Here is a 12889-nt window from a genome sequence, read left to right as displayed (position 1 = left end):
ATCCTATGAAGAGACAGACCACATACAGTAGCTTTTCTTCCAAATTATTATTATTTTTTTTTTTTGTCTATCACAGTCATCCTATTTGATTGGGTGGTTTTTATAGTGTGGGGTTCCAGGTTGCGTCCTGCCTCCTTAGGAGTCCATCACTTTTCTCACTACCTGCACTGTTTCTAGTAGTACACTCTTTTGCATGAGTTCTGGAGCTACTTTGGCATCTAGTTTTTCCAGATTCCTTTCCAGGGATCTTGGGATCATGCTTAGTGTTCCTATGATTATGGGTACATTTTCCACTGGCATATCCCATATCCTTCTTATTTCGATTTTCAGGTCTTGATACTTACCAATTTTTTTTTTCTTTCTCATCTACTCTGGTGTCCCATGGTATTGCAACATCAATGAGTGATACTTTCTTCTTGATTAAGTCAATCAACATCACGTCTGGTCTATTGGCACGTATCACCCTATCTGTTCTGATACCATAGTCCCAGGGGATCTTTGCCTAACTGTTTTCTATCACTCCCTCAGGTTGGTGTTCATACCACTTATTACTGCAAGCTAGCTGGTGTTTCTTGCACAGGCTCCAGTGGAAGGCTTTTCCTACTGAATCATGCCTCTTTTTGTACTGGTTCTGTGCAAGCGCTGGACATTCACTTGCTATGTGGTTTATGGTCTTGTCTTTCATATTGCACTTCCTGCATGTGGGTGAGATGTTATTTCCATCTATTGTTCTTTGAACATATCTGGTTCTTAGGGCCAGATCTTGCACCACTGTTAGCATTCCTTCTGTTTCCTTCTTGAGTTCTCCCCTCTGTAGCCACTGCCACATTTCATCGCTGGCCAGTTCTTTAGTCTGTCTCATGTACTGTCTGTGCATTGGTTTGTTGTAACATCCTCTGTTCCTTTTTTCATTCTTCTGTCTGTATATTTCTGGGTCTTCGTTTACTTTTATTACTATTATATTATTATTATTATTACTATTATTATTATTATTATTATTACCAATGAGTTGACATTTTTAACTCATGGGTTGGCCCATAGTTGTTTCTACAAGAATATACTGATTTTATTCAATACACTGCAACTCCTTAAAACTTTAATAATTGGATGAAGTGAATACTGTATGTTGAAAACTGAAAAAATTTCTTTCAAGGATTTATTTCTGATACTTGATATATATTACTACAGTAATTGAAAATTAGATACTTATTTAACATATGTTTGATTCTAAGAGTTGTTCAGCAGTTGCTACTTTCAGGCATTGGTTTGGTTCATGTAAGTTATCCATCAAACCAGTGGGTCTGATGAATGTGAACAGTTCACATCAACATTACTTCAAGTTGGCATTCTTTTTGGAATGAACAGCACCACAATCAGTATTTATTCATTTTGTTTTTAGTTGTTAGTATCAAAGTCATAACTCAACAATGCCTGACATTTACTACAGATGATGGGTTTTAAAAGAGTAATGAATCACTTATAAGAACAAGTATGTTTGATTTAGTCACTGTACCAGCCTTGTCTCTTTTATCAAGATCACATATAGATTTCAACTGGTGATTATTTAACATCACTAAAACCCATTATGATCAAGAAGTGGAAGAATATATGAGATAATGAACCTGATAGTAACAAATTAAAAGAGATAAAGTTTAATGTCGGAATACAGAATTCACCATATCAAAAGGAATAACACTCAGAAGACATTGTTACTGGTCTAATTGGCCACTCATTTGACCCACAGATATTTGATGAATAGCCTAACACGATCCAATCCCTATATGTACAGTTTTATAGTTTTTGTGGAAATGTCCTAAATGTAATTGACAATGAAGGTTAAGTCTTAAGACTAATTCAATAAGGAAATATTGTAAGAATCTCCACCATTTTCAAATAAATAAAAAATAAAACTTTTAAAAAGCTGTATATAATAAGTTAAATCTCAACTTTATATTATCAATACAAATCCTTTGGGCCAGTCTACGAGAGCTAAACTAGCTCATTGGTCTATTTACACTACTTTCCTTTAATGCCTACCGTACATGTATCAAAGCATACTTCAGCATTTATATCATCATATAATTTGTGGAAGGAAATCTTGATGCATTGGAAGAAAGAATCTTTAGGACAATTTTGAAAGCTTCCAAAATTAAATTCTTAAGTTTTTGTGACAGCATGTTTCAAAACCTTAACTGCTAATCACACTGTAGAAATTTATGCTATGAAAACTGAAGAATTACTGGATACAGATGATGGCTTGTTTCATTAGATAGTGCAGCACATCCTAAACTAGATGAAGAGTTGGAATCATCACGTATAAGATATATAAAATGGGCCTTTATATATTAATTGTTCTATTACGTGTTGCTTGTGATATTTAGTCGTGTGCATAATTTCTGGATATTGTACAAGTATGTGTAGACTACTTTATGCCCATTCCAAGGATGATGCAGCTCTAATACTGAAGGAAATTATTTTACATTTAGTAACTCAAACATCTTAGTAAGAAAGTCCCACATAGTACAGGAGAGAAGATTGGAGGGAACGCATTCCATGCCTTGCACCATGAAGGGAAAAGCTGTCATATAAACATTTAAGATGATATACATGAATGTATCCTCAAGCACAGGAAACAATTTCAATATGTCAACCTTGAAAAAATGACATTTTATAATAAAATAAGGTTTTATATATACTTACCCAGTAATTCCATAGCTGTTAAAAGAAACTGATACCTATGTAATTACTGGGTAAGTTACTTATATAAAACTTAGATTTTACTAAAATTGCTCAAAACATATTTTATATGAATTAAATCCAACCCATGGGGATAGTAACAAATTAAGTATACCTTAGTTTTACCAGACCAATGAGCTGGTTAACAGCTCTCCTAGGATAGTAACAACAAACTAATATAAAAGATTAATAATTACCTTAAAGTTAATGCTTTGGCAAGTGCAGCTACCATGTTCATCGCTGAGAGAGTGATTTCTACAACACCTGGATCGTTATCAAGAGGACCTTGAATATAGCTGAAATACCAAGTTATTTTGTCTGCAAGACCAACACTCACACAGTAGCTTACCAGATCCTGAAAAAAAATATTTTTGATAACTGGAAAATACTTTTCAGTATACTGTGCTGTACTGCTAATAGTTCTACCACCAGCTTTTTACTGTATATTTTTAAAATAATGTATCAAGACCTCTAAAATCCTGTTTTGCACTTGGAATCAAATTTACAAATAACTACATAATATACAATCACACATTAAGTACTGTATGCAAACTGTATCAATATAATGAATGTAGTTTAAAGTTTAAGTTTGCACAGTAGTGTACTTTGCTCCACCTAAGAGTTTTAACGTATTTTTTCTTTAGTATAGCTTTTGTGCCTGTATTTACAAAGACTCCACAACAGCAAAACAACTCATATTAACTTTTAATGTTAATACAAAGAAACTGACCTGCAACCTGATCCATGTGGCATCTGCTTTGTCCTTGACAGCTTGATCAGGAGAAGAAACACCAGGTTTTATATGTCCTTCATGAAGAACCTCCATTATTTCAGCCAAGACCTATAGAATATGAAATAAAACTAACAAAATGTACACAATGGAGCAAAGATAATATGAAATAACATATCTTTTCATACAGAAAACCCTGTTGAGGGTGTGCCACTTGCAGTGTGCCTAGTGTGGCATACTGGAGATGTTATTATGTAATAATGTTCATTCCAGCATCCCTTTAGCTCAACCTCCATTACTTTCTTCACTTTACTTTAGTCCATTTCCTTGGGTCTTTTCCCGCCTAGCTTTCCGAGTTCTTTCCAGTTTATCTTGCCACAATCTTCACCTTTTATTTAATAAAAATAAATAAATTTGGGTGATCCGCATGAGTTGAGAAATCGGATTCAGTAGTCTTGTTAATGTAATTCTTTAATAATAATAATAATAATAATAATAATAATATAATAATAATAATGATAATGATAATAATAATAATAATAATAAAATAAAATAAAATAATAATAATAATAATAATAATAATAATAATAATAATAATAATAATAATAATAATAGCTATTTCCACAGCATTTAATTTGTATAGTCTTCTCTATTCGTCTAACAATCTTATTTTCATCAGCATGTAGCTGGTATATCAAGTTTCCTAAGGACATATTATAAAGATTTCTGTTGTCTTGAATCTATTTCCTGGACAGCCTATTATACCAACCACACCAGTGGGTACCCGAGCCAACACCCACCTCCAGCCAGCAACACTGATTAAGCCTAAAAGATCACAAAGCCTCCAGGACAGATTTCATCACCAACCATGACTAATCAAAATTCAGCCTACTATAAATACCTGTGCATCATGTATCCAAATTCATTCGCTTTTGTATTCTCATAGATGACCGCCAGTGCGCCATCGACATGTTAGAGGAAATAAACCTAAGACAACATAAAACTTGATATACCAGCTACATGCTGATGAAAAGAAGATTGTAAGACAAACAGAGAAGACTCTATACAAATTAAATGTCGTGGAAACAGCTATAATATTCAATGCTACTGCCCTCAGAGAGGGCCTCCTTCCTAATTATACACATTTACAGCTACAAGATCCAGCTGCGACAAGAGAAGACAATACCACATCCTTCAGGAGGACACTGGTGCAGAAATATATTAAGACTAATGGTCAGAATATGGTTGGGTGAAGACTGCATTATGCCTGAGGAATTTATGTGTGTGGTATTCACAGGCTTGCAAAAAGACTGAGGTGGGTAGGCCATGAGATGAGCAGGGATAATTAACAGTGGACCAGTAAAGCAGTAAATATGGAAGCACTACAACAAAGGCATGTCAGAAGACCCAATAAATCACTGAAAAAGGGCAAATGAAGACTTATGACTGATGAGACTTCAGGCAAAAAAGTGTATAAGAAAGACAGTGAACTCATTTCATGTCTGATCCTATAAAGGAAAAAGTTGATGTAAAAAATTTATGACGACGATTAGGCTGATGCTAATTTTTTGTAGCGTACCATTTTTCAAAATACTACATTTCCTACAGATGAAACATGACCGAGAACTGACTGTCTGAACTGAGCCAGTTGCTTCTGTCGAGAGAGGTTCTTTCTTGAACTTGATTACGAGGAAGTCTGCTGCGAATGCTTTCATCCCAACAGTGTCCATCATAGAAATTTCCAGGAAGCTTGACATCTGGGTATGTGAAAGTATGCATCCTGAATATCTATGGAAAACATTAAGTCTCCCTCTCTGAAAGAAGCTAACATGGAATGGGAAGTTTCCAACCTGAATGGAGTGTGATAAACTCATTCAAAAAGGAAAGATTGCTTACTGGCCTCAATCCTCCAGTTGATTTCTTCATGAGAAACAACCAGCTGTAGAAGCCTGGAGATAGTCAATCCACTTTCTCTAATATACCATTCTCCAACATCACCCTTCTTTGATCTGGGAATGAGATGGTAAGAAGGAAATAGAATGGGGCAATTTGACAAAGGAGGAACACAGCCCATGAATGGTATCCTGTAACAGTCTTGTAACACAAACACCGCCTAGGGTTACACCTCCAGTTTGCTGCCATTTGGCCCTGGTCTGAGTAAGGCAACCCCCATATTCGTGGCAGCTGAGAAAGAGGGTTGGTGACCTCAACAGGGATGCCTCTCTTTCCCTTTTTGACTTTCCCACTCATTCTGGGCTGGCTGAAACAGGAGGCAAAAAGGGCTGGGAAGGATGAAAAGACTGAGAAGAATCACAAGTCTTTTTAGTAGTTGAAACCTACAGTCTGTCTTGGCTTATGGTAAGGAGATTTCCTTGTTGTAGTGAAGCAGAGCCTCAATGGCATCAACAATCTAGGATCCAAGTGCTTGTCTGAAGGTTTCAACAACATAGCTCGATTTAGGATTGAGTCTCTATAATCCTCTCTTTTCAATCTAACAGCTTTCCACAGAACACTTAAGAGGCAAAAGAGATGAACCTATCCCAAACTATTATGAAGGGCAAGAGAGCTATCATTAGAGACCTGCCTGGAAAGAAGTGAAATACTATTGTTTCTTCTATGAAGAGCAATATTGATCCATTGGTTCAAATGTTGGTGAGAGAAAAGTATGGGCTCTTTCTCTCTTTCCCAGACACTAACAACCTCCAATACATGGCCCTTACTTATAGTGTTACAAGGCCTGTCACTAACAAGTCTGTCAATGAGTTGAGCTAAAGATCCAGCACAGAAACCCTTTTGTGGGGTAGAGAGGAACATAACCACACATTCTATGACACCTGTTTCTGAAGAACAGAATGTTATGCCTTTTTAATGAAGTCTCTCGAATATAAGTCATTAGTCAAGACTGATGAATCCAGCTGAAGAGCAATAAACTCTGCATACTCTGGAATGTAATATCTCTCTAGAAATAGGCTGGGGAAGGAGTTTGCACCAGATCTGCTGAAGGCAAGAGAATTCCAGCTCCACAAACAAATTTGCATTCATACTCCTAAATACCATGCATTAACTGTGACAAAGGGAGCTCTTACCAATGGATACTCTTTCAGAGGGGCACCCGTAGCCAACTCGATATGAGATCATAAGCCTCAAGCAGCCAAATTTGCCCTCCTCAGATTATTAAGTTCATGAATGAACACAATATCCTCTTCAAAATGTCACTCTAGCTCTGTCAGGTAAAGTTCCATAGGGAAAATACCTTCTAAAGGTATAGTATTTCTCCAGCTGAAGAAACGCATTCTCAGGGATGTGAATTCCTGAACCTCTGATCTTCCCTGGAAGACACATGAAAATTCCAGCCACGGGATAATGATGAAATGTTGAATACAAGACATTCCTTAAATCATTATCTTTGGTCAAAGTGGTATCAAAGAGAAAAAGAATCCAGTTGACTGGGATCAAGCACTGAACATCCAGTTTTCATCTTGAGGGTGAGGAGATACCGAGAGGTAGAATAAATTGGTGCTTCCTTTCTCACAAAAGGACACTCTATGAGGTCTGCTCACCTTTTCCCACATGCATGTCCTCCTAACAGGAACTTTTCATATGATGGGCAATCTTCATAACTGCCCCAACTCCAATAGAGAGGCCAAGCATTTGGAGAGAGAGAGAGAGAGAGAGAGAGAGAGAGAGAGAGAGAGAGAGAGAGAGAGAGAGAGAGAGAGAGAGAGAGAGAGAGAGAGAGAGAGAGAGATTCCTTCTCCTTCATCCACCAGAGTGAGTGTGAGAGTATTGTCTAACTCTACACAATGATCAATGTCTACACTCCTTGCCTCCTCATGTCTGCCAGACCATTGTGAAGAGATGATGATGACAACAAACAAGAAAATGATGAAGATGATGAAGAGGAATATTTTCTTTTCTTTTTCTAAAGAAGCACACTTACTATCCAATGGCCAAAACTTTTAGATGAAAGTTACGCTCATTCAGAGGAAAACCAGCCAGGAGAACCACTTCGAGTGATTGCTTACTCTGTCTAGTAACTGTAAGCATTAGGTGAACCATGGACTCAAGTGGGACACTACCATCAACAGGAATAATAATACTACAGATGATTTAAGGAATGATAGGTCTTTGTTCTTCCTCTCCAGCAAATTTTCTAAAGATAATCAAAAGATGATAAATTGGCATCAATAACAGAGGAGGAATATGTTGTAGAAGGAACATCCATCTCAAAGGCAACACCACCAGACAAAAAATGGCCAGCTTGCTTGGTCGGGGAGAGATATTTCTAGATTTATTAGACGTACTCTTGGAAGATGGTGGAAGAATGGACACCGCAGCATATGCCAACTTCACTGGTGGGGTACAACTCCCCAGTGAAGAGGGTGAACAGACACAGACTTTATCTCGACGATGACAGCAATACTTACAGTATGTGGGTTTCCCAGTGCAAGAAATGAGAAATGGGCACAAGGTCATCCCAGACCCTCACATCTACGTTGCTCTTGTTTATTCTCTGTAAGTGAGCACAGCAACAGACAGCATATAAAAACAAAGAAAATGCAAACAAAAAATGCAGAAAAAAAGAAACAAAGGAATGTAAACTCAGCTACATTCATGTAACAACAGCTAATACAGTATAGTCGAAAGATCAAGTGAGGATTTTACTTGCTGGGCCTCCTGAAACCCATGTTAAGACATGCATGAAAGATACTCTCCATTTAAAAGGTGTTGGTTTGTATCCCCGTAGGCACAAAACTGGATGAAATGACAGTTTTCTTTATTATCAAAAACAACAAACAACATGCTTACTTTAAAAATTGCTCCTGATGCTGCATCACTGGGCAAGCTGACAATAGTGTTGATGCTGCTGTCACTACCAAGTCTAGTCGTCTCAATGACAAGTTCATTCAGACGATGCATTAAATAGTCTATTAAGGTACCTGCCAAGTTTGAATACAATATTTGCTCACAGTTTTCAAGATTATTCAAGCAGGCCCCTAGAATGACACGACCACAGTACCCCAAAGACTTGGCTGGTAATACACAAGACCTCTGTTCAGTTGAATCTAAAATTACTTTCAAAACAGAATCTATCTTTCCAAAGCCATCTAGTGCACTAAACATCAACTGATCAAGTCTTTCTTTTTTCTCAAGTATTCTTAACAACTCTAACAAAGGTTTGTCCAAAGCAGCTATGTCAGGCACAGGCCAAGGTCCTGATCCTTGGTTAGCAACTAATTTAGTTATCTGCTGGAGAGCTTTATTAATTCGTGACTTGTTGGGGGACTCCTTTACTGGGGTAGGTTTAAATGTACTGTTATATTCCTTTCCACGCGTAGTCATTCTTGTACGAATCTTTTTACATCGCCTCTTCAAAGCCTTCTGTCTTTCCTTATCTCGTGTCACCTAAAGAGAAAACAAAACAGCTACCAGTAAGAGAAATAAGTAACTAAAGAATCCGTAAGATGAATAGATATTACATTAAAAGAACATCAGATAAAATGAAAGTTGAAAAAATGTAATTACCTATTTCTCAGATAACATCAAATGCATATCCATTCCATCAATTTTTATTTAAATTGTTACAACATACTGTAGATAAGAATTCATTGGAATAAACCCTTACTAATAATATTTAATTTGAGGGCTGGAACTTTGTAACTTGCAATAAGGTGAATTAATGAAGTTTTAAGTATATGTTCAGTGAATATTAAATGTAACTTCTCTGTGAGTAATTTTTTTTCTGAAACTCAGGTTACACAAATTATCCTAAAATATGTTACAAAAGCAAACATTTTAGCTAAATTTTCCACTACCTTACTAATATCAAATTATCTATGTACAGTATAAAACAAATACATACAGTAATAAAAAAAATTAAAGTACAATACTTCTTGTTACAATGTTACAGTAATAAAAAAATTAAAGTACAATACTTCTTGTTACAATGTAACAAAATTATATGAATCGGTGACATTTATAAATATGATTTACATAATAATGCATTTTTATAAAAACCTTGCTAAGAGATAAAAAAAAGGTAATAAAAAGAACACTATTGGCAATTAAAAAGATTGGGAAATTTTTGTATATGATACACACATAAATGATGACAATCAAATCTCTTGCACTCAGGTCATACAATATAAGTATAGTTCTGGCAACATTACTTATGTTTGTTTTAGTGCTCTGTCAGTGAACATAATTATCTTCTACAAAGAGACTAAAGCCTTTGTTGCTAAAAAGCCAGACTCTTATTCTCGGAATTTTAAATACTGTTTTACAAACAAAAATGCTTGTTAAATAAGTATGATTGTATTACAGCAATTAGCTCTGCCCGCATATTTTTCTGAGGAATATTAAATATACTACTTATCAAAATTCAACCGCTTCACATAGACAATTCATTCCGAGTTGCTTATTGTAGTTGGATGATTAACGATACAATACTTACCTGAGGATCATCAATATTAGCTGGAGCATCGATAATGTGCTTCAAGTTGTATGTTTCACTGTCTTCTACAGAAAGGTGTTCTGCCTGATGGAGTGCCCGAAGCGCTTCCTGATGGCGTGGACCACGCAAGTGACTCAACAAGTATACCTCACTGGTAATCAGGGAATTACACAGAGTGCAGAGCTTTTTGGTTTCATACCTTTAAAAGAAATAATAATCAGGTTCACATATCACTAATGTTCAGCACAAAATATTCATGAAATATATAGATTACATTGTTGCTTTCTGTAACACAGTACTTCACAACTTGGCTATACTGCACCAAAAACAAAGAATTTCAAATATTCACACACTAACCTTACTAATTTTGGGGCATCATCACAGCCTCTGGAGTATTTCATAATAGAAGACTCTAATGCCCTCTGACGAATTTGCTTTATATTTTCTTCATGCCTGCGAGCAGACTCCTCTTGTTTCTGCTGAATCTTCTTTACAAGCTCACTTTCCTTAGCTTGCTGTGCCTGTGCAGATAATCCCAAAAAACAATACATATCTATGCAGTACAGTATATCAAACAGAAGCTAATTATGAAGATTTTTACAGATTCCCTGAGAAGTAGTACATTTATTAACAAGTTTTTTTTTAATGCAAAAGTTAAAGGGACACAACCAAAAAGAAGTGCCAAGCCCACAGCAACATCATAATCATCAAAATTTTTTTTATGCTAGTTTTCCCATTGTGGGTTTAGACTCATAAAATTAGTTCTCTCCACTCTTCTATATTCTGTGTTCTTTGTTCCTGAACCCTCATCCGCTTTAGGTTCTCATCTACCCCTTATTTCCATGACTTCCTGGGTCTTTCTATAGGTCTTCATCCTGCTAATTCCACATCTACTGCTTTTCTGAATATCTGTTCCTCATCCATGTCCATCTAGGTCCAAACCTCAACTTTTCTTCTTGAGTCTTGATTCCAAAGTCCTCCAAAATTCCTCGTTTCTTACTACAGTCTTTCTAATAAACACCAGCCATGAATCTTAACACCTATCTAGCTATTACTCTCAATTTCATCCAAGCAGCAGCTACCCTCTCTCTTACTGCTCTCTTAAGTCCTGCTTCACCATTCAGTCTCCACAAGATAACAAATATGATCTGAACCCTACCTATCAATCACATAAGGGTTCTCAGCTTCACTCTCCCCATTTGCTCTTGTAATGCACTTCAGGCATCAGGAATTTATTGCTCTATATACATATAATTCTGAGCATTTCATGTAATACCATCTATTAAAGTCAGTACCTAGTAAAGAGTTCACCCCAGCACCTTTTCTTCAACATGACCCCTGAATGTACTTTGTCTTTTGCTGCCTTTCTAGTCACCATAATCTCTGTTTTACTTTCTTTGATTTTTAGCCCTCTACCCTCTATCACTCTCCCATCTTTTAAGCATTTCTCCATCCCTTCCTCAGATTCTGCTGTTAGAGCTAACTCATTTGCATACAATAGCTCCAAAAGGCCACCTTTTCAGCATTCTGAGCACAAAACCAATTGAAACAAACAAGAAGTACTGAAGGAAAATACAGGATCCAACTTAGAATACAGGATAGATGAACTGTCTTCAAATTTTGACGTAAGATGTTTCTAAAATATACTTAAGAGCTGCTTGAAGATACCATATCAGAACTTAAACAGAAGGTTTTAAGTATTTGTTTTCCAAGAGTTTTCACAGTAAATTATAACTTTTACCATAAAGTAGCTTAACCTGACCACAAGACATGCCTGAATGATTTGTTTTTCAAGGAAAGTGAAAAGTGCAGAATGGTGCAGGTACAGAAATTGGCCACCATCATACTACATCTTACATGATGACAATTCTTACTTTCTGCTTTGCAGCAATTAGAAAATTGCTGACTGACAACAAGATCACTCTTTCATTTACCTGTTGCAAAGCAGAGAGCCTCTCTTCCCGATCCCTTGCTTTTTCTCTTGCCTGCTCCAGGAGTTCTTCTCGCCTTTCAGCCTGCTTTCTATCTATCCTCTCGCACTTTCGACGTCGTTTCTCACAAAGCTCTGCCATACGTGCCTAAAATTTTATTTAAGAAAATTTGCAATAAGAGTACTGAAACTCTATTTTGTTTCAACATGATGGTAAAAACAATTTGCAGGACTGATTAAATATGTGCAATTCTAGTAGAAATCTATTACTGAATTCACTTTCTATGAAAAAACTAAACCAATAAACAAAATTTTCATAATTTTATGAGTGATGAATGTTATGTTATTTACCATGTACTTTAATAATTTAGAAATGTATGTGTGGAGGAGGGAGGAGTTTGGATTACAAATATTAGCACAGTTACACAAGTAACAGATATCAGTTTTATAGGTAGTTAGTTACCTGTCTCTCTGCTTCCAGGGCCCTGCGCCTCTCCTGCGCTGCAACTTCCTTTGCAGCTTTTTCTTCCTGACGTCTTGTGCGCTCTTCAGCCATATCAGCTAGTCGAGATTCTAAGCTCTGTACAAAAGAAATTCTCAGTCAGTTTAATACAAAACAATACAGACATGTAAGTATGCTACCACTTGTCAATACATTTGTTATTCAGTCATTATAAAACCATTATAAATAAACACTGCCATAGTTATCTTTAAAGCATCAAGTTCAACAGTACTTCTACATGTGATAAAGCTGTATGAAATAATGATAAAAATGGAATTTCACTCCACCTGATGCTGTTGCATGATATCATGTAATTTATTCTGAGCTTCTAAGCCATTAATGAATGCTATTTCTTTGGCTTTGTTCTCTTCATCATGAGCCTTATTAACTATCTCCTGGAGGTACTGTCGTCGTTTTTCTTCTGCTTTCTTCATTTTCCTCTGAAACAATTGTCGTTTCTCATCAAGCAGCATCTCTTTATCTAATCGAACTTCCTCAATCTGAAACAAAAGGAAATAACTTACTTAAAATTAGAAA

General features: G+C 36.2%; 1 protein-coding gene across 5 annotated transcripts in view; it reads right to left on the bottom strand.

Moving 5' to 3' along the window:
• ssp3 (short spindle 3) overlaps positions 1-12889 on the bottom strand; it is a 130791-nt gene that overhangs the window by 9665 nt on the left and 108237 nt on the right. For all 5 annotated transcript variants that reach the window (XM_067113448.1, XM_067113450.1, XM_067113452.1 and 2 more), the window contains 8 exons: positions 12640-12852; positions 12314-12430; positions 11855-11998; positions 10278-10441; positions 9921-10119; positions 8276-8872; positions 3467-3577; positions 2934-3091 (listed from right to left, as the gene is read on the bottom strand). In XM_067113448.1, the coding sequence (XP_066969549.1) occupies positions 2934-3091; positions 3467-3577; positions 8276-8872; positions 9921-10119; positions 10278-10441; positions 11855-11998; positions 12314-12430; positions 12640-12852 (1703 nt within the window). The remainder of the gene's footprint in view (positions 1-2933; positions 3092-3466; positions 3578-8275; positions 8873-9920; positions 10120-10277; positions 10442-11854; positions 11999-12313; positions 12431-12639; positions 12853-12889) is intronic.

This window comes from Macrobrachium rosenbergii, chromosome 12 (assembly GCF_040412425.1).
Source record: "Macrobrachium rosenbergii isolate ZJJX-2024 chromosome 12, ASM4041242v1, whole genome shotgun sequence".
Lineage (NCBI taxonomy): Eukaryota > Metazoa > Arthropoda > Malacostraca > Decapoda > Palaemonidae > Macrobrachium > Macrobrachium rosenbergii.
Note: the sequence above shows the minus strand (reverse complement) of the source record. Positions and strands in the feature narration are given on the sequence as shown.